Source organism: Pleurodeles waltl, chromosome 11 (genome assembly GCF_031143425.1).
Source record: "Pleurodeles waltl isolate 20211129_DDA chromosome 11, aPleWal1.hap1.20221129, whole genome shotgun sequence".
Lineage (NCBI taxonomy): Eukaryota > Metazoa > Chordata > Amphibia > Caudata > Salamandridae > Pleurodeles > Pleurodeles waltl.
Genome location: NC_090450.1, coordinates 784469113 through 784490048, shown reverse-complemented (window position 1 = coordinate 784490048; position 20936 = coordinate 784469113). Strand labels below are relative to the sequence as shown.

At 46.8% G+C, this 20936-nt stretch overlaps 1 protein-coding gene across 1 annotated transcript in view; it reads right to left on the bottom strand.

The window, feature by feature from the left end:
• Window positions 1–20936, bottom strand: part of FBXO21 (F-box protein 21) — a 97935-nt gene that overhangs the window by 27960 nt on the left and 49039 nt on the right. The window contains exons 8-9 of the mRNA XM_069214502.1: window positions 9321–9497; window positions 3213–3345 (exon numbers count right to left, since the gene is read on the bottom strand). Coding sequence (XP_069070603.1) covers window positions 3213–3345; window positions 9321–9497 — 310 coding nt within the window. The remainder of the gene's footprint in view (window positions 1–3212; window positions 3346–9320; window positions 9498–20936) is intronic.

Below are 20936 nucleotides of genomic sequence, written 5' to 3'. Positions count from 1 at the left end.
TTCCTTACTGAGAATGTGGGCCTTTCTCAATGGAACCTTTGGTGAGCGTAGCTAGCACTTCCCTCCGAAGGAGATGAAACAATCTGGACGAACCGCAACATATATCTATATGTGACAAGATCCAGGACTTATTTGTCCAATGCTATATTCTGCCATAGATGACAACATTTATCAAATTGTTTTTCCCACTGGATGGTGTAAGCAGCACCAGAACGCTGTCACTGTAGGTAAGCTAGCCTAAGGGCTACTGAGAGGGTTGCTAATGCCCCAAAAGATCATGCTGTGTCAAGAGTCAGCCTTGACTGCTTGCAAGAAGTCGTAAACGTGCTTGGCAAACAGAGCGTCGGCATGGTACTATAAAAAAATTAGATATATTTGTACCTCAAATGGCCTTGATAGATAATATCCAAGGACCACTGACCCTGGGAATCCTATTGATGCTGTATCTACAGCACAATCTATGCTGACATATCACCCCACTACAGCAGCATTATTTTATTTTATTTTTTTCTCCATCTTCCGGCAAACATTTTTTTTATGTGGCTATGTCTGACTACATCTGGCGGCTATACCTGCCCTGTATTGCCAGTAAATTGGCAGCCTGAACAGTAGTCTGGACCTAGATGAGAACTTGTCCGTGCTGGTTAGGCGGAATTATGAATGACAGGGTTTTCCAAAATTGTAATTCCTCCTGGATATATGGGCAATTGAATAGGTTTTACAGCTTTCCTATTTAAAATCATAAAGAAAAAACAAACTAATTTCTTGTTTGCTATAGGAAGCTGGAAGTGTTTGGTCGCTCTGAAGGGTATGGAACCCACCAAAATAAATCTGGTGGGGGAATCCACCATTTGCGGGTGTAATATGCTCTGAAGCTCTAGTAATAGAGATACATAGACCTGACCCATGCTCTGCAGTTCGAGGCGGAGTGGTGTAATTGCTCCATATATTGTCCCCAATATATTGACTGTTGAAGACATGCTCATATTGGTACCTTAATACTTGACACTAAATTGTCCTGGATTATGTGTGTTTTGCTATTGTTGACAGTCACGTGTTTTCGTCTTAAATTGCGTTGTGATCAAGTTCGACGAGGCGGATGAAAACGACTAGGCTGATGTAGACAATGTTTGTTGTTGACGAGGCCTTCGCCGCACACGAGGCTGTCGTAGAGGATGCAGTCATAGAAAAGGCCGTCATCGACAAAGCATACAGAGACGAGGCTATCGTTTATGTGGTTCCGTAGACTAGGTCACTGTAGGCAAGACCGTCATAGTAGACAACCATCAGAAGAGGCTGTCGCAGACTAACATCGTAGATAAGACTGTCAAAGGTGACTATCATAGAAGAGGCCGTCTGACTGTTGAAGACGATCATTGTAGATGAGGCTGTCATAGACGAGCATCGTAGATGAGGTTGTCATAGACAAGCATCATTGATGAGGTCCCTGTAGACAACCTTCGTAGTTGATACTGCCATCATATATGAGGCTGTTGCAGACGGCCATCATGGATGAGGCTGTGTAGACAACCATCAAAGATGAGGCTATCATATAGAACCATCATAGATGAGGACGTCACAGACAACCTTCATAGATGAGGCTGCTGTGGATGACTGTCCTATATGAGCATTGCAGATGAGGGCGCGGTTGTCACCGTTGTAGATGATACTGCCATCACATATGAGGATGTCATAGGTGGCTGTCACAGATGAGGCTGTTGTAGACAACCATAATGGATGAGGCTGTTGTAGACAACCATCATAGATGAGGCTGTCATATAGAACCATCATAGATGAGAATGTCATAGACAACCATCATAGATGAGGCCGTCGAAGGCGACCATTGTGGAGGAGGCCATCGCAGATGACCATCGTAGTTGAGGCCGTCGTTGACGACCACTGTAGACTACCGTTGTTGATGACCCATTGACGACGAGCGCTGTAAATGATTGTCATTGATGAGCACTGTAGATGATCGTTGACGACGACCACTGTAGATGACCGTCGTCGACGAGCACTGTGGATGACAGTCATAGACGACCACTGTAGATGACAGTCATAGACGACCACTGTAGATGACTGTCGTAGATGACCAAAGATGAGGCCGTAGTAGATAACCACTGTAGATTAGGCCACCGTAGATGAGGCCATCATAGACCACTGTAGATGACTGTCGTAGACGATCACTAAAGATGACCGTCGTAGACGACCACTGTAGATGACTGTCGTAGACGACCATCATGGATGAGGCTGTCATAGATGACCATTGTAGATGAGGCCATGCGTAGATGAGGCCATCATAGACGAGGTAATAATAGTCGACATAGTCATCAACTACCTCATAGTGATTACTGTTAATGATGATTTTACAGGCGGTTCTCAGACACCCCACTGTAAAGTTATGAGGGTCTCTCTGATGTATTGTCGGAGTTGAAAAGGGAGTTGAGGGTCTTTTTCCATTTTTTTTTCTCTCTGTGATAAGTGCCTTATGGTAAGTCTTTTTATGGCTTTTCGGCGCACCTTTTGGGAAGCCTGGCGCAACGTCTTCCTCTGACCTCACCTGTGAAGTGAAGAAATCCTCACTGTCCTCATTATTAGTGACAGATTTAAGATTTTGTAATCCCAATAATAGCCTCATCTCTCTGAACGTACGAGTTTTTGAGGAAAAGGTTAGACATATTTATGTAGTCTTTTACTTTGGTTTCTCCTACTGTGATTTATCAGTGCCAGGGTTCGAGAAATGAAACAGGAAATATAATCTTGGATGATCCAAAAAGAAATAAAAGCTGAAGAACTGAGCAGAGCTCAGGGAGACTCCCTTCACACGACGTGCAGTAAACATTCTGAGGGACTCAGCCTCTGTTGGGAGTGTATTCTCGATGGTGCTGTCAACTGATTGGTTATAGTTCAAGTTTGGTACTCTTTTGAAAAAGGACAATGGTAGGCTATTAAACTGACCTCTTCATTACCATTATAGCCTATGATAGTGATATATATACTGCTTTATTAAGATACCGTGGGACTCCCACTTCGACGACGGGGAATGATTCAAGCATGTGAATCAATGAAAGATCCAATACTGGAGAATCATGCACTTCAGGAGTCTTTTTGCACTCATTCTGTGATTGAACGGCGCCCATTTGCCTTATGCACAAATTGGCACATTGTAAGAATACTCTATGCACAAAATGTTATCATGAAAAAAACGGTACCTTTTCAGGCCAGATTCCCAGGTGGAAGTATAGCCTGGCCTGAAGCATGAGGTACTGCACGTTGTCAGGGAACATGGCAAGGTACAGATCAAGTGAGTCCCTCAGAAGCTGATAAGACTGGTCACTGCTCTCCCTGTGGGCAGAGAAGACAACATAATATGCAGTTCAAACACATGTATGAGTCTGACAACTTCTTAATATTTGGGGACCTGCAAACTCCATACTGAAAAAGGGCTGTGTGCACTACAAAAATAAGATGGCCCTACTATGTGTTCAGAATGGTTTCCAGTATGGTTATCTTCCATATATACACAATCTTTAAATGCATTATGACATCCATAGGCAGGGGAATATTTTCAGATGGGGAATCACAGAATGACCCCATTCTGAATAAACCAATCTATTACAACTGAAAAGGTGGACTTACATTAGAATGCCGGTTCTATGAATCTCTTAAATTCGACAACAAACTGGACCTCATCTTGGGTCTTAAGGGATCATCTGTGTCTCAGTAAAAATTCTTAACACACTCTTATTCCGATTTAATTTTTAGTATCCTATGACCTCAGTGACCACACATCTGCCCAGAACTTCCACTTGGCACCTGCAATTTCACAAAAAACATTTACAGAGCAAATGGAAATGTATATTGCAGCCGTTGCCAAAATTAGATGGGAAGATGATGCTCAAGTATGCTGAAAGGACCTCTGAGAGTCACCTTAAAAGAAATTTTTCCAACTCCCTTGGTCAGTTTACAAACATAACACCCTCTTTAGCTCAAGAGCAGTGTCTACAATGAGTTCTGTGGCCAAGACAGATTTATAAACACAGCAAAGGGTTCTGCAGAACTGTTTTCCAACTGTGGCACAAACCTTCCTTTCACAGGACACACACAGAAGGGCTTAGTAAAGGCAACCAAAGCAGAGCACATTGCCCCACCTCAAAATTATGTAGGAAGCAGATGAGATGTTCCTGGTGAGATGTAGTATGTGCAAACTGAAACACAGTGGACAAAAAAACTGGTGGTTGTTTTTCAGACAAAGCTTACTCCATGTGAAACTCCAAGAACGATGACATTAAAGTCATATTTACGGACGTTAGGGGACAGGGTAGTAGATTTCTTTAGAGCCATATGAGTCTTGAGCCTCAATGGATAAAAGGAACACTGACAGGCTATTTCACACTTCCTCATCTGAGTTGTACTTGCATGTGTGGGTGTCCATTTAGAATCTTACAGATCTGTCAGAAGATCTCTTACATGGTGTAGATTAGAGGCCGCAAATAATTGGACACACAACTTTTTGTTTTATAATTATTTTCTATTATGTGGAAATTTAATGTGAATCAGAATGAAATAATACCTTGAGGACAACAGATACTTTAAAGGGAATCAAGTATAGACTACAAAACATTGTTCAATACTCATCCATAGCCAGATGTCTTGTGACATTATGATGTAATTCAGTTTACTGAAAAGTCATGCTACAGCTAGCAGAACAGAGGGACCTCATTCAAGTGTTCTGAATGAATAATGCCTCTCTGCATCTGGTCTCTCAATGTGCACTTCCCTAATTTGTGAGAGTTTATTTAACTTTTATAGGTCATAGCCTACCAAACAGTGCAGCTGTCTGAGTATGGTAAAGAAATCTTGGGGATTTTCAGAAAGTTGACCTAGGAATGCATTTCACCCATTGATTGCTATTGGATTTCTGGTCTGTTACTCATGTTTTCTTGCTTTCCATTTGCTGGCTTTATTTGCTTTTGGTTGTCCAAGTTCAGTTTGTTTATCCCCTTGCCAAAGCTGTGTTTACTGTATTCTTCCCCCAAACTTGTTTTCTGTCAACAAGCCTTTAATTCATGTTCCTATCTTGTCATGTTTGCTGGGCATTCAAAGACCGTGGTCAAATGTCAAGCTGTCTTAGAGGGAGTCTAGAGTTTACTTAACTTTCTGCTGACTTTAAAGTGACAGCGTTTATAGGAAAGAGGAATGCAGATTAGCCGTTAAATAGGGGTGTCACAGTTCTCTTAATGGCTTTCCCGTCAGAGATTAATTTGTGGTCCTCGTTAAATCGCTTTCATCCGTCAGCTGGGTGACACCCACACTTCTGTTAGTTTATGCTTGTCTTTATGGAGTTTATATGCATAACTTTGCCTCACAACTCTCCCTATTTCCCTTCACCACCTAAACTCTTACTTTTTGCTGGTGGAAACCTTTTTTGCTTTATGTTAAAAATTGTAGTATATATAAAAATGCTCCATTATGCTATTGTGTGCTCTGCCGGTTCTAAGTCTTCTCGTTAATGAATGAATGTGGATAGTGCTCAACTGCAGTTTCTCCCTACAATGACATGGCTTTGGGATCAAACAATCCTTCTTTTTTTTCCTTAGTTCATATTCCAGTTTAGCTCTCTTGACCATATGTACCGCTCATCAAGCAACACCCTTCTTTACCATCCATGTGACCCCTCAGTCCCATTCTTAAACCACCTCTTTTTTTTTCAAATGGCTTGTGTGACTGCCTCATTTTGTCATTCATCCTCCCAAATGAAATGTGTCAGGCACACCTACTTTCATTTTCTTCACCACATGCCCCTCAAATGTGCCACGCTTGAACTGATCTTTGTGTATATTCTGCCTCAGGCCCAAGCAAGACTTTAAATGGGACTGCAGAATTGTAGGCGTCTGCTACCCCAGTGTACCGTTGCTACTGAAAAGTGCAGGTACCCTCCTATTAAAAGCAATGTACCCCACTGAAAAGTGCTGGTGTGTTCCTTTTTAGATAAAAGGTACCTGGCCATTTACAGTGCCCTGACCCACCCAAAACACGTGAACGACCTCATTTCTCACAGCCCTTGCCACGTTCTCTTCACCCCCTGTGTCCTGATGCACTTTCAATGAACCTGGTCTCTGTGGGAACCCCTGCTTTGTTCCTGCATCCTGAGTCTGCTTTTGCAATGGCCAATGCAGTGCAGCGTTGTCTGCACACCCGGTTCTCTGTCTGCAGGCTGTGTCAGACATTGCACTGCCTGTCTGCTCTAGTGACTCCCTTGTTGCCCTTCAGCTGCAGAACCCTTGTACCGGGAGACTGAGGGGATGTACAATTACATGCCTTCTGACAGGCACTATTGGGCATATGTTTCATTGATCTGAACACACAGTACTATTGCAATTACAGAATTGGCAATGAAGCAGATGGCTAAAGCTGTCCTGGTGCTAACTCGGATGTCACACTCACTGCTTAAGGTACTGTGACTGCACACTACCGCTGGTAAAGCTGCCAGCTTAGGACAAGTCGTGGTACCACTTGTGAACGCCGTCTGGACAGCAGCGCCTTGTGTCTGTTTTAGTGTCCAGGGCACTGCTCCCTGAGTGAAACACTGCTGGCACACATTTTCCCCCTTCTATAGATTAAAATGCATGTGCTCATGTCACACCTGGATTCTTGTGGTTAATTGAGTCACTGATGGGGGGGTCTGAACTTTTCATTACACTAGGCAGGTACTGGTTATTAAACTTCACGTCTGGTGTGTTCCCCAGTCTTTTTGCCCAATATATTTTTTTCTCTGCACCCACCAGTTTAGAGCTTTGACTTGCTATCTTTTTGTACACAAGTGCACAGCTTACCTTCGTGGGTAACTCTACAATCGTGAGGTATAAATATATTAAGTTACATTTATCAGAGGGTTAGAATCTTATAAAATATATACCTGTTAAGGGAGGCAGGGTGCACCAGACATCTGCGTGCCCTGTAAACACACCACCAACCCCTTTTGGTGCTAAGCAGTGAGGTGACAAACTATGGCAGCGTTTTCGTTAAGTCAAAGCTCTAATTACAGACCTCACTAATTGTTATAAACACATTGCCAAAGCTAATAGCTCTAGCAAAGGTAAGACATACTGGCTTTGTCAGTCCTTGTTCTTCTTAGTATTACTATTGCGAAAGCAGGGCTTCACTGCTTGGAACCTCATGTTTGCAACACCAATTCAAAAACAATGCTTACATATGATGCATTTTGGAAGCAAAGAAACATTAGCACTTGTTACTTTGTAAACCCCTTTAGCACAAACTGAAGACTCTTAGAAGGCGCAGAAGCTTTACTCACTATTTTAGCCATTCAGCAAGGAAATTGAAAAAGTCCCCTGTAACTGAACCAATGTGGAAGGAAATGTAAGTGATCTGTTTACATACTCAAAATATTCTGTCAGGTGCATAAAATAAAGCAAGAAAACATTTATTTTGAGGCACAAGGTTCAGGTCTAGTAACGATGTGAGCATACTCCATACATCACCTGATTCACAAACAGGGACCATGTTAATACCCACCAAGGCCAGTAATGCTAACATTGGCAAATATATATGATAATGTGCAGCACATGACAATACTAAATAAGTATCACAGTGCAACCATATTTTGGGGGGAAAATGAAGAGTTAAGTTTACAACCAAAACATTAAACTCAAATTCAAAAATGCGTACTCACCTCACTCTAAGTGGCATGTTCTGTTATTTCATTTTCTTTGATTTTATATTGTGTTATGGTATATGCTGTACTATTAGAAGTGTGCTTTTTGATGTTATGTTTGGCCATATTAGGTTAGAAAGTTTGAATGCCAGTAAGTAGCTAGTTTTGTTAATGTATGTGTTGTCAGTCTGGTCTCATAGGTTGCTTTTGAGCTTTTGGTAAATGCCGTTTAATGTTGGTAAATGTAGTAATTATATATGTTTTGCTTTTCTATATGAACAATAATTGAGGACAAGGAGGAAGGCTGTAAAGGCACTTTAGCTTTTAATGTGCCTAAATTGTAGAGTTTATTTTTTAATGGTTTACTCTAAAAATGTTTACTCTACTGTGGATAGACCATTTTTCTGTTGAAAGACTGATTTGTGCTTTGCCATTTGAGTATCTACTGCTATTAGAGGCTTCTTGATTGAAATTCTCTTGCTCATGTGGTTGTGCTCTCATTTTAGCTTCCAGGTTGTGGGATGGTCTTTCCTTCCACATGCATATCCCCCAAAACCATCTGTTTTAATTCGGTTGCTTTTAGTTTATTATGCTTAAGCCACTCACTTGAAATCTCTAATTTACTGCAGCACCAAGGTACCATTTTTGGTGTACACTGCATTCTAGATATAATAAATGAATAAACCTGTCAATCTATTGCAGATATCCGCAGTTCACACAGGTGTTTTCTTGGATGCCATGCTTTCTTTTAGGTTACTGATGTATTTAATTATTAGGCTATGTTGACTATTATGCTTTCAAATTCAAGAATATTACTTCTTTGTTTTACGATGGTCTTCCTTAATAAAAATTATTTAGGGAAGACCATAACATCCAAGACTAATGTTTAACAAATTTGACATGAATAAGAATCGGATTCCAGACGCTTACTAGGAAATTGGTGACCTACGGCCACAAACCACTCAATCTGTGTGGGTTAGGTCTTAAGGGATTGAGAACAAGCGAAGGAACTAGGGATCATCATAGGGAATATTGAAAGTAGTAACACAACTGTGAATGGCAAGATGACTGTTGTGGTTCCTAGGGAGAGGTTTAACCAGGAAAAAAAGGGAGGTTGTGTATTTTCGCCTTGTAGAAGAGGCCTAATCTGGACCATTTTGTCTGGTTCTAGAGATCACATATCCTAAAGGATAAAGCAGTCTGGAGGTAGGTGAGAGATCGGCTAACTAAATGCTCAAAGCTTTAAGCCACAGACCAAAAAATAAACAGCACATTTAAACAAAGATATTTAGGAGGAGTTACACTGAAATACTTAGTGGGAATGAAGATAAGAGACAAGCATTTTTCTGTGAAAAAGATTTGAAAAATAACCTAAAGAACAGAAAGGCAAAAGTACTGAGCAACGTTTATGAGATTTAAAAAGTCAGACAATTAACCGAATGAGCTTAAGGGCAAATACAAAGGAGAAGTGATGTTTTCTCAGCCTACGAATGGTCAACTCAATAAAAGACCACCAGGAAATAAACAGAATGATGAACCTGGAAATTCTTATCTGCTGTTAAATGTAATGCCATTGGTTGTAGGTACATATATTGCACTGCCTACACTGGCATTCATTGAGCTGCACTGTTGACTTCACACATACCTCTTGCCTATATTTAGAAGGTTCCCCACCATGCGCTGGAGCACTTCCTGGGTGCTGACAGCTGCATAAAACTCCTCGGTGACGTGGTGGTTGATCAGGTACTGGCACTCTTTGACAGTCAACTGTTTCCCTTTTCCAAAGGCATCAATATAGACATAGTCGAAGATATCTGAACTTCTGTTAAGAGAAAGACACTATAAAATTAGTTACTTTAATTGAACACATAACAAATTACTGCATCTTCTGATGCAACATCAGCATGAAGATCTACCTTTTTGTGACAGAACAAAACACAGAATTATTTTTCCCCATGTGACCTTGGGGCATCCCTCTTTCTACTTTCAGTGAAAAATATAGCACCCCCGTTTCTATGAAGAGTTAGCTTTTCCATTTAGCAGTCTTAGGGGAACATTCACAAAGACCCTGTTTTTACCTACTAGCCAACTTCAGATTGTCCCTCTGGTGACTTCAGTGTATAGTACAGCACATCTTATCCCAGACTTGAGTACAAAAGCTAGCATTCATCCTGGTGACCAGAGTCAGAAAAATAAGCACTGTGGCTTTTGAGAGAGAATCGTAAAACACAGGATCCCACTCTTAGGACTCACAATACCTAGCATATTCATGAGGCAGGGATACCTCTGCAAATCCTCCAGAATGGTGGGGAATGCAGTGATGGAGACATGCAAAGGCCATTTGGCCTACATCACTGAATTGCCTTACATGCAACAAAAGTAAGCACTGGCAAAGACAATGACTCTGTCTTTAATGTGCTAACAAAAGGAAATGACAGTTATGCATGCTTGTACTCGTGTGCTAGCTCATTACAGCTAGGCCTATTGGCTTTAGCAAAGCTTTGCAATGTAAAATCAAATCAAATCAAATCATTAACATTTATAAAGCGCGCTACTCACCCGTGCGGGTCTCAAGGCGCTAGGGGGGAAAGGGGGGGTTATCGCTGCTCGAACAGCCAAGTCTTTAGGAGTCTCCGGAAAGCGGAGTGGTCCTGGGTGGTCCTGAGGCTGGTGGGGAGGGAGTTCCAGGTCTTGGCCGCCAGGAAGGAGAAAGATCTCCCACCCGCCGTGGAGCGGCGGGTGCGAGGGACGGCAGCAAGTGCGAGGCCAGCGGAGCGGAGGGGGCGGGTGGGGACGTAGAAGCTGAGGCGTCTGTTGAGGTATTCCGGTCCCTTGTTGTGGAGGGCTTTGTGTGCGTGGGTGAGAAGACGGAAGGTGATCCTTTTGCTGACTGGGAGCCAATGCAGGTGTCTCAGGTGTGCGGAGATGTGGCTGTTGCGGGGTACGTCGAGGATGAGGCGGGCCGAGGCGTTTTGGATGCGTTGCAGGCGGTTTTGGAGTTTGGCTGTGGTCCCGGCGTAGAGGGTGTTGCCGTAGTCCAGGCGGCTCGTGACGAGGGCGTGGGTCACGGTTTTTCTGGTGTCGGCGGGGATCCAGCGGAAGATCTTACGGAGCATGCGGAGAGTGAGGAAGCAGGCGGAGGACACAGCGTTGACTTGCTTGGTCATGGTGAGAAGAGGGTCCAAGATGAAGCCGAGGTTGCGGGCGTGGTCTGCGGGGGTCGGTGCGGTGCCGAGGGCCGTGGGCCACCAGGAGTCGTCCCAGGCGGACGGGGTGTTGCCGAGGATGAGGACTTCCGTTTTTTCAGAGTTCAGCTTTAGGCGGCTGAGCCTCATCCAATCTGCGACGTCCTTCATACCCTCTTGTAGGTTGGTCTTGGCGCTGGCGGGGTCCTTGGTGAGGGAGAGTACAAGTTGGGTGTCGTCGGCGTAGGAGGTGATGATGATGTCGTGCTTGCGTACGATGTCGGCGAGGGGGCTCATGTAGACATTGAAGAGTGTCGGGCTGAGCGATGAGCCTTCAGGTACGCCGCAGATGATCTTGGTGGGTTCTGAGCGAAACGGAGGGAGGTAAACTCTTTGGGAGCGGTTAGCGAGGAAGGAGGCGATCCAGTCCAGGGCCTGGCCTTGGATCCCGGTGGAGCGTAGGCGGGTGATTAGGGTGCGGTGACAGACGGTGTCAAAGGCAGCCGAGAGGTCGAGGAGAATGAGGGCGACTGTTTCACCGTTGTCCATCAGGGTTCTGATGTCGTCTGTGACTGAGATGAGGGCGGTTTCCGTGCTGTGGTTGGTTCGGAATCCGGTTTGTGAAGGGTCGAGCAGGTTGTTGTCTTCCAGGAAGGTGGTCAGCTGTTTGTTGACGGTCTTTTCTATTACCTTGGCTGGGAAAGGTAGAAGAGAGATGGGGCGGAAGTTTTTCAGGTCGCTTGGGTCAGCCGTAGGTTTCTTTAGTAGGGCGTTGACTTCAGCGTGCTTCCAGCATTCGGGGAAGGTAGCAGAAGAAAAGGAAGAGTTGATGACGGTCTGGAGGTGCGGGCGATGATGTCGTCGGCTTTGTTAAAGATGAAGTGCGGGCAGGGGTCCGAAGGGGCGCCGGAGTGGATAGAGTTCATGATGGATTTGGTTTCTTCCGTGTTGATGTGGGTCCAGTTGTTGAGGGTGATGTCCGGGGAAGCGGGTTCAGTGGTGTATGGTTGGGTCTGGTGTCCGAAGCTGTCGTGGAGGTCGCTGATCTTGCGATGGAAGAAAGTGGCGAGGGATTCGCACAAATCCTGTGAGGGCGTGACGGCGTTGGCGCTGGCGCTGGGGTTGGAGAACTCTTTGACGATGCTGAAGAGTTCTCTGCTGTTGTGGCTGTTTTTGTCTAGTCTGTCGGTGAAAAAGTTCCTTTTGGCAGTGCGGATCAGGTGGTGGTGTTCGCGTGTAGCGCTCTTGAGGGCGGTCATGTTGTCAGCGGTGTGGTCCTTGCGCCAGGCCTTCTCAAGGGCACGACAAGTTTTCTTTGATTCTTTGAGGGTGTCAGAGAACCAGAGAGGTTTTTTGGTGTTGGTCTGTCGATGCGTGCGTTTGAGGGGAGCAAGGTTGTCAGCGCAGTTGGAGATCCAGTTTGTGAGGTTGAGAGCTGCGTCGTTGGGGTCGGTGGTGAGGGTGGGTTGGTTGGCGGCGAGAGCGGAGAAGAGTTGCTCTTCAGGGATCTTGTTCCACTGTCGATGAGGGATGGGTTGAGTGCGGAGGTGGGAGGTCTCGCGTCGGAATGTGAAGTGGACGCAGCTGTGGTCGGTCCAGTGTAGGGCAGAGGTGTGGCTGAAGAAGACGTGTTTGCTGGCGGAGAAGATAGGGTCGAGCGTGTGTCCGGCGATGTGGGTGGCGGTGTTCACCAGTTGTTTGAGGCCGAGGTTGGCGAGGTTGTCGAGCAGGGTGGTGGTGTTGGGGTCGTTGTTTTGTTCCAGATGGAAGTTGAGGTCGCCTAGGAGGATGTAGTCCGGTGAGGCGAGGGCGTGCGGGGAGATGAAGTCGGCGATGGCGTCGCTGAAAGAGGCGCGAGGTCCGGGAGGACGGTAGACGAGAAAGAGATGTAGAAGATCAATGAATAGGGATAGGTGATGAAAACAAATTAGACATTGACACACGAGGAAAGGAACAGCATCCAGATATCCTCAAGGGTGACAAGCAGAGCTGTACAAATCCACCTTACATTATTTTACAGTGGGGAAGACAGAAAGGGAAACATACACAAGTCCTTACTAAAACATTAAAATATCCTGCTGCAGTGGAATAAAAAGAAATAAGGACTGTTTTTTGTACACCATTCATGTAGGAAATGAATAATTTCATGAGCAAAGATTCAGTGTAAAAGATGCCCCACAAACATTGCAATGCAAACAGTTAATGTGAGGTAATATGATACACCAAGCAGACGCTATCATGAGGTGCTCCTTTCAGTGGAACCAAATTCCACTCTATGTGTATATTAAATAACTCTTTCTGTGGTGTTAAGCCCACATTCGGAAAAAGGAAGCTGTCCCTGGAGGACAGCTTGCAGTTCGTAAACATATACCAGTTCGTTCAGGTTCTGGATTCCAAATAAAGGGTTGTAGTTAGCAAGATGCAAACCAATGACACATATCCTTGTGATCTGCAGAGATGTGTGTGCCTCTTTCATGAGACCATTCTTTGCAAATCACTAGAAGCTGCACAGTAAACACTACAATTGGCAAACCAAGGAGCAAATGGTAATGTGCATTTGATACACCACTGCTCCTGAACATTTCATACTCACAATGCCTGACATTTACAAACCTGTTTCTACATTGGGCACCTAGTTATGCAAAGATTTAGTTTTTTATTTGACAACCAACTTTCATTGATTTGTATATAGGACAACATGCTGTATTCAGGAAGACACATTTCATTAACAGCGAACCACTTTTAGGTATAAATTCACAGGATAACCGGTCCATTTGTTACGTATATCGAGTAAAGTGTTCATGTTCAGTTACAGATAGGGCCCAACCATGCATCCCAGATCTTATGATATTTGCCCTCACATCCTTGTATTTGGTAAATGGGTCGATCCATTTGGGTGCACAAATCCATTCCACTCCTCCATTGCTGTAACAGGGGGGGTTAGGGGTCTGGGACGTCCAGTGCCCAGCAATGTCCCTCTTTGCAATAGGAAGGACCGTGCCAACAAGTGTTTGTGTCACCCGGGAGCTCCCGACATTTTCAATCACCCCTAAAGGGCCATTTTGGGGGAGGGCTCCAGAGTGAGATTCAGCAGTGTGGTGAGTTAATTTAGGATGTACTTCCAATATCGTTGACTCTTGGGGCAGGACCATGCCACATGGAAGAAGTCCACTGACGCGCAAGAGCATCTGTTGCATTGAGAGTTCAGTCTGAGCCCGGTGCGAAAGAGTCAGGCCGGGGTTAGACAGGCACAGTGTAGATAGTACATTTGCACCATACGTAACCTGGCTGGGATTGTGAGGACATGAGGCGCCATCAGAGCGTCCTGCCAGTCCTCTTCGTTTAAGGGGCCAATCCGAGTTTCCCAGCTGGCCCATAGAGGCTGGAGAGGTGGTGAAGCATTCAGTACAAGGGAGTGGTAGATTTGTGAGATCCCCCCCCTACCACGCCAGAGCTCCCATCATTACCTTTGCCTCCATAGGGCTGAATTTGGGAATATGGGCATCATTTTCAACATGTAATGTGTGTCTTAGTTGTAAAAACGTATGGAATTGTGTCTGGGTCAGTGCATACGTGTGTTCCCTCCCAGACATCTTCCACTACCGTGATGCCTATCGCGTCCCATTGTGTAAAGCCTTCTAAGCTGGCAACCTCTCGTAAACATGTTCCCCACCAGAGGAGCGTGCTGGGTAACCCGGCCCCACAACCCTGTATGCCTTTGTGCCGCCCACCAACAATACAGGACCTGGCTGGTGACTTCTGGTGTGGTCTTGGGAATGGTATTCCCGTAGAGCAGGCCAATAAGTGGGGGAGAACCCCTTTGTGGACAGTTCTAAGCATTAGGTTGGGCCATCCCATCCCCCGTGAGCCATTCGTTGATGGTGAGTACCTGCAATGCCAGATAATAGAAGTATAGATTAGACATATCTAGAGCACTGTCGTATACACCACATTGGCAAGTGTCCCAAGCTAGGCGATTCTGGCCATTGCGCCAAATAAAGGAGTGAGTTATAGCGTCCATCTCCTGAAACCAATGGCGAGGAAACCGGAGGGGGGGATTTTGGAGAACATATAGAACGCTGGGCAGGACAAGCATTTTATACAGTGCTATCCGGCCCATGACATTTAGTGGAAGGGTCTGCCATTTTCCCAGCTCCACCTTCACCTTGTGGGCAAGAGGGATAATGGTCCAGGTCATAGACGAGTCAAGTGTCACCTTCATGCCAAGGTACGTAAAGGATAGGAATGGTCGTTTGCCAGTTAACCAAGGCGCCAGATACCAAGAGCAGGACCAATAGAGATTTCTTAAAATTCATCTTGAGGCCGGAGGCCTCTCCAAAGATGCAATTGGAGACACCTAGGGCCGCTTATCTCTGGTCGTGATAGGTAAAGGAGAACATCGTCGGCATAAAGCGCGATACGGTCCTCCTCCACTCCCGCCCATCGCCAAGCCTTCCAGTAACGCATCTCGACTAATCATTTGTGCAAGTGGTTTTATCGCTAGGGTGAAGAGGAGAGGGGACAGGGGACAACCCTGTCTAGTGCATTTCCGTATGGGGAAGACTTTCAATAGCATCACATTCACCAGAACACGAGCCGTCGGTGTTTGATATAGTAGCTGAACCATGTGTTGGAATGGACGCCCAAGGCCCGCCATCCGAAGGACCAATTCCAAGTATCCCCAGTCCAAAAAGCTTTTTCCAAAGTTGATTAGAAGGAGGGCCAGCGAAGAGGGGAGCGTGTGTCTGTGTGACAGAGCAACATGGAGCCTTCGCAGGCAATGTCTGGTGCTGCGGGTTGGCATAAAACCGCATTGGTCAGGATAGATCAAATGACGCAGGACCGGCCTTAGACTTGTGGCTTGTATATTGGCGTAGATTTTAAGTTCAATATTAATTAGTGATATCAGACGGTAATCTGCGTAGGACACAGAGTGAGGCTTGAACATAGGCAGGACCACTGTCGGGGCCTGGTCCAGGTCGTGACAGAAGGTGCCCTTCTCCAGGGCCTCGGTATAGAGACCGTGGAGCTGGGGCAACAATATGTCCTGGAATTTAGAATAGTATTCTGCTGGGTACCTGTTGGACCTGGCCCTTTTTACAGGGTCATCCCCAAACTTTTTGCCTTCTTCCTCCTTTTTTTTCGGACCTGTTGTTGTTGGCTTTTGAACTCTGGGCACTTTACCACTGCTAACCAGTGCTAACGTGCATATGCTCTCTGTGTAAATTGTACTGTTGATTGGATTATGCATGATTGGCTATTTGATTTACTTGTAAGACCCTAGTAGAGTGCACTATATGTGCCCAGGGCCTGTAAATTAAATGCTACTAGTGGGCCTGCAGCACTGGTTGTGCCACCCACTTTAGTAGCCCCTTTACCTTGTCTCAGGCCTGCCATTGCAAGGCCTGTGTGTGCAGTTTCACTGCCACTTCGACTTGGCATTTCAAAGTACTTGCCACGCCTAAAACTCCCCTTTTTCTACATATAAGTCACCCCTAATGTGTGCCCTAGGTAACCCCTAGAGCAGGGTGCTGTGTGGGTAAAAGGCAGGACATGTACCTGTGTAGTTTACATGTTCTGGTAGTGTAAAACTCCTAAATTCGTTTTTACACTACTGTGAGGCCTGCTCCCTTCATAGGCTAACATTGGGGCTGCCCTCATACATTATTGAAGTGGTAGCTGCTGATCTGAAAGGAGTAGGAAGGTCATATTTAGTATGGCCAGAATGGTAATACAAAATCCTGCTGACTGGTGAAGTTGGATTTAATATTACTATTCTAGGAATGCCACTTTTAGAAAGTGAGCATTTCTTTGCACTTAAATCTTTCTGTGCCTTACAATCCACGTCTGGCTGGGTTTAGTTGACAGCTCCTTGTGCATTCACTCAGACACACCCCAAACACAGGGTACTCAGCCTCACTTGCATACATCTGCATTTTGAATGGGTCTTCCTGGGCTGGGAGGATGGAGGGCCTGCCCTCACACAAGGGACTGCCACACCCCCTACTGGGACCCTGGCAGACAGGATTGAACCAAAAGGGGACCTGGTGCACTTCTAAGCCACTCTTTGAAGTCTCCCCCACTTCAAAGGCACAGTTGGGTATAAAACAGGGCCTCTGCCCTACCACCTCAGACACCTGCTGGAGAAGAAACCTGAACCAGAACCTGCATCCTGCCAAGAAGAACTGCCTGGCTGCCTAAAGGACTCACCTGACTGCTTTCTACAGAGGACTGCTGGCTTGCTGTTGCCCTGCTGCCTTGCTGAACTCTTGCCCTGCTGCAGAAGTGCTCTCCAAGGGCTTGGATAGAGCTTGCCTCCTGTTCCCTGAAGTCTCAGGACCAAAAAGACTTCTCTTTTTCAACTGGACTCCTTGTGAGGCGAAAACTTCAACGCACAGCTTGCTCTGCGGTGAAAAATTCACTGCACACCGAACCGGAAAGACGTCGCTCGACCTCGCGAGGAAAAGATCGACGCAACGCCTGCGGTGCGCCCGGAACTTCGATGCACGGCCCGCCTGGACAACACCGCCCGACTTCCAGAGAGGAGATCGACGAGGCGCCTGCCGTGAGGGAGAAAATTCCACGCACAGCCCACCGGATCGACGCGCAGCCGGACAACAAGCCCAGGATTCCCCGCACAGACCCCGGGGCGTTTGAAAACCCCGCGACCCACAGAAGGAGACTGTCCGCGCGCCGGAAATTGACGCAATGTCTTCCCCGCGTGAAAAATAACGACGCAAGTCCGTGTGTGAAGGGGCGAAACCGACGCACACACCATTTTTCCACACATCTCCTCCCCTGCAGACCCTTGCGGAGATTTTTCACTCCAAACCAGGTACTTTGTGCTTGAAAGAGACTTTGTTTGCTTTTTAAAGACTTAAGGCACTTCATATCACTTTTCAGTGATATCTCGACAATTTCTTATTGCATCTTTTATCGTTTTGACCTGCAAATATCCAGATAAATATTATATATTTTTCTAAACACTGTGTGGTGTATTTTTGTGGTGCTATATTGTGTTATTGTATGAGTTATTGCACAAATACTTTACACATTGCCTTCTAAGTTAAGCCTGACTGCTCAGTGCCAAGCTACCAGAGGGTGGGCACAGGATAATTTGGATTGTGTGTGACTTACCCTGACTAGAGTGAGGGTCCTTGCTTGGACAATGGGGTAACCTAACTGCCAACCAAAGACCCCATTTCTAACAGTACCCATCTGGAACGGGGGTCTTTCTGGGTCTCAGTTTTGCGATGGCGTCCCCAATTTCCTCTATGGTTATGGGGTCATCAAGACTTCTAATAACAGGGGCTGAGAGGATCGGCATGTCTATTTCATTTAACAGTGGCAGCTGTTGCTCGATGGTGGATCTGGGTGCCGCAGGCTATAGGGCGGCGCAGTACAGAGAAAATGTTTCGCCTATCTCCTGGGAGGTTGTGTAAGATTCCCCAGAGTCATTTATTATCTTGGGGATAACCCGTCCCATCATTGGTCTAGTGGCCAGCCAGTAGAGGAGCTTACTGTTCTTGTCCCGCCAGCCACAGATCCAGGCCTGCGATGCCTGCCAGATTTGCTTTGCCTCCTCTCGGAAGGGATTACCTGCCTCACCGTCTCCAAAGCTCGCCTATGCCTCTCCTCATCCGACCTCACCTCCTCCCACTCCAATTGGAATGCTCCGGCCTCAAGAAACATACCATGGGCTTTTTTCTCCCTCTCCCGCCCCTGCAGAAGACCCTTGGCATGACCATGAATTGTGGCCTTGCCCACCACCCATAGTGTGATATGGGATTGGACTGATCCTTTATTGTCACTGAAATAGTGTTCCATCTCCTTGCGGAGGTCCGTAGGGTAGGCCTTGTCTTGTAAAAACCATGCATTGACACGCCATATAGGTCTTCAACTGTGATCGGGGGCCAATGGTCAGGGAGACAGGAGCGTGATCCGAGAGGCCATGGGCGAGTATCTGGATTTGGGTGACAAGGAAGAGGTCAGTGGCTGGTGTAAGATTCATGTCTATACAGGCCTGGGTATGGTGTGTCGCTGAGGTGTGGTGTACTGCCGGTGGCGGGGTGCCATATCCGCCAGGTGTCGCAAAGGCCCATGCTCGTCATCCACTTGGTGAGAGATAGGGAGTGTCTGCGGCATGTGTCCGACATAGGTCCCGTAATGTCAAGGTTCCGGTCCAAGATCGCGTTCATGCCGCCGCCCATGACTGTGATCCCCATGGGCATCTGGATCAGCAGGGTGGTAAGTGTGTGGAGAAACCCCTCACACCCCGTGGCTGGGGCATTTATGCTGAGCATGTTGATGGTATGCCTGTCCATCTGCCCCGTCAGGGCCACAAGCCTCCCCTATGGGTCCTCCCATATCTGCTGTATCACCAAGGGCTAGTACCGGTGAAGAATTATTGCCATCCCCCCGGCTCCCCTTGTGTACCCCCAGGTGGTAGACCCGGTCAAATCCATAGTGGCCAGGAACGGGCATGTGGACAAAACTAGGTGTGTCTCCTGGAGGAGTAGGATAAAGGAGTGGAGTCGCTGCGTGTAGTGCAGCACCGCCGTCTTTTTGATGTTGAGGTGTCCGTTAACGTTCCACAAGCGTACAGTGGTGGGAGGCATACCTGTGGTGTGAAAAGAGTGGCTCCCAGCCCCGTTCGTGCAGCTAGGGGGTACAGGACATTTGTCTGAGTGTGCCGTTGTAAGTGGTGGACCCTGTATATGTCTAGTGTCGAAACAACATGCATGTATCTTCCAATGTGCGACATCCAAATGTTAAAAGGTAGAGAACAAACAACAGTATCTTAACACAATCATGCAGTGATAAACACCTCCAAACTCCAACCTCCCTATACGTCCCCTCACAACTTGAAGAAGCATTTGTTGCCCCAAAGGATCCCAGCAAATCAAAATAAAGATAAGGTAAACCCCTAGTAGTGTGGAGTGGTGGACCCCTCCAGTGGGTCGGATCTCTTATGCATTCCACTGATGGACCCGCGCCAGGCCCGCCGTTGCCCTGCTGGACAGTTAAATGGGTGGAGTTTGGCTCAGTCTTTCTCCTTCTTCTGGAGTCATCTGTCTCAGAGAAGCTGGATCACTGGAGGCCTCCCTCCGCCGCGGGGACGATGGTGAGGAGGGCCTCGTGCCTTGAGTTAGTGAGGCCTAGTGAGGCCCATCGGGACCGGCCTCTTCTTAGGCGGGAGCGAGTGCAGATACGCCAAGAGCGACCCAAGTCCGCCCAAGGCGCGACAGCCGGCGCCCGCTTGGAGGAAGGAGGGGATCTCGTGGCACCCCCCAGGAGCGGTGGCTCCTCCGTCGCCCATTACCAGGCTGCCTCTGGTGTGTCAAAAAAGTATTTTTGCCTGCATGCAGGACTTTAAGGTGAGCCAATAAGAGGAGCATGTATTTTAAGTGTAGCACCCTCAGTTTTCATTTCACCTGCTCATATGAGCACCGCTTTACCTGGACCTTCCGATAGTAGTCTGGGAAGATCAGTATCTTCGAGTTCTGGTAGCGGAGCTCTGGCTGAGCTCGGGCCTCACGCAGGATAGCATCCCGGTCGTGCAAGTTAAGAAAACGGGCAATAAAGGCCCTGGGCGGTGCCTCGGTGGAGGTTTGGCAGAGAGAGCTCTATGGGCACGTTCAATGGCAGTTCAATGGCAGTTTGTCCGAGGGCATCCATGATCTAATCCATGCTTCCAGGAATTCGACGGGCCGGAACACTTGGTGGACTCCGGGAATCCTACGAAACGCAGGTTATTCCGCCTTGAGCGGTTTTCGGCATCCTCTGTGCATTGCTGTAGTTTATGCATGCGGGTTAAGAGGCCAGACACCTTAGTCTTAAGATCCCAGACCTCGTCCTCCACTGTGGACACACCCGTTTCTGTCTCAGTAAGTCGTTTTAAGACATTTTTAAGGTCTTGTCGCAGTCGTGCCATATCTTCTTCCACCTCCCCAATTTTGTTTTCAACCACTGCCTGGGAGGACTGTATGGCACGTAGGATCTTGTCGGGGTCACCCTCGTTCTCCTAGACCGGGGCTGGGGCCCCCATGGCACCACCGCCAGGGGCCCCAGCTGGA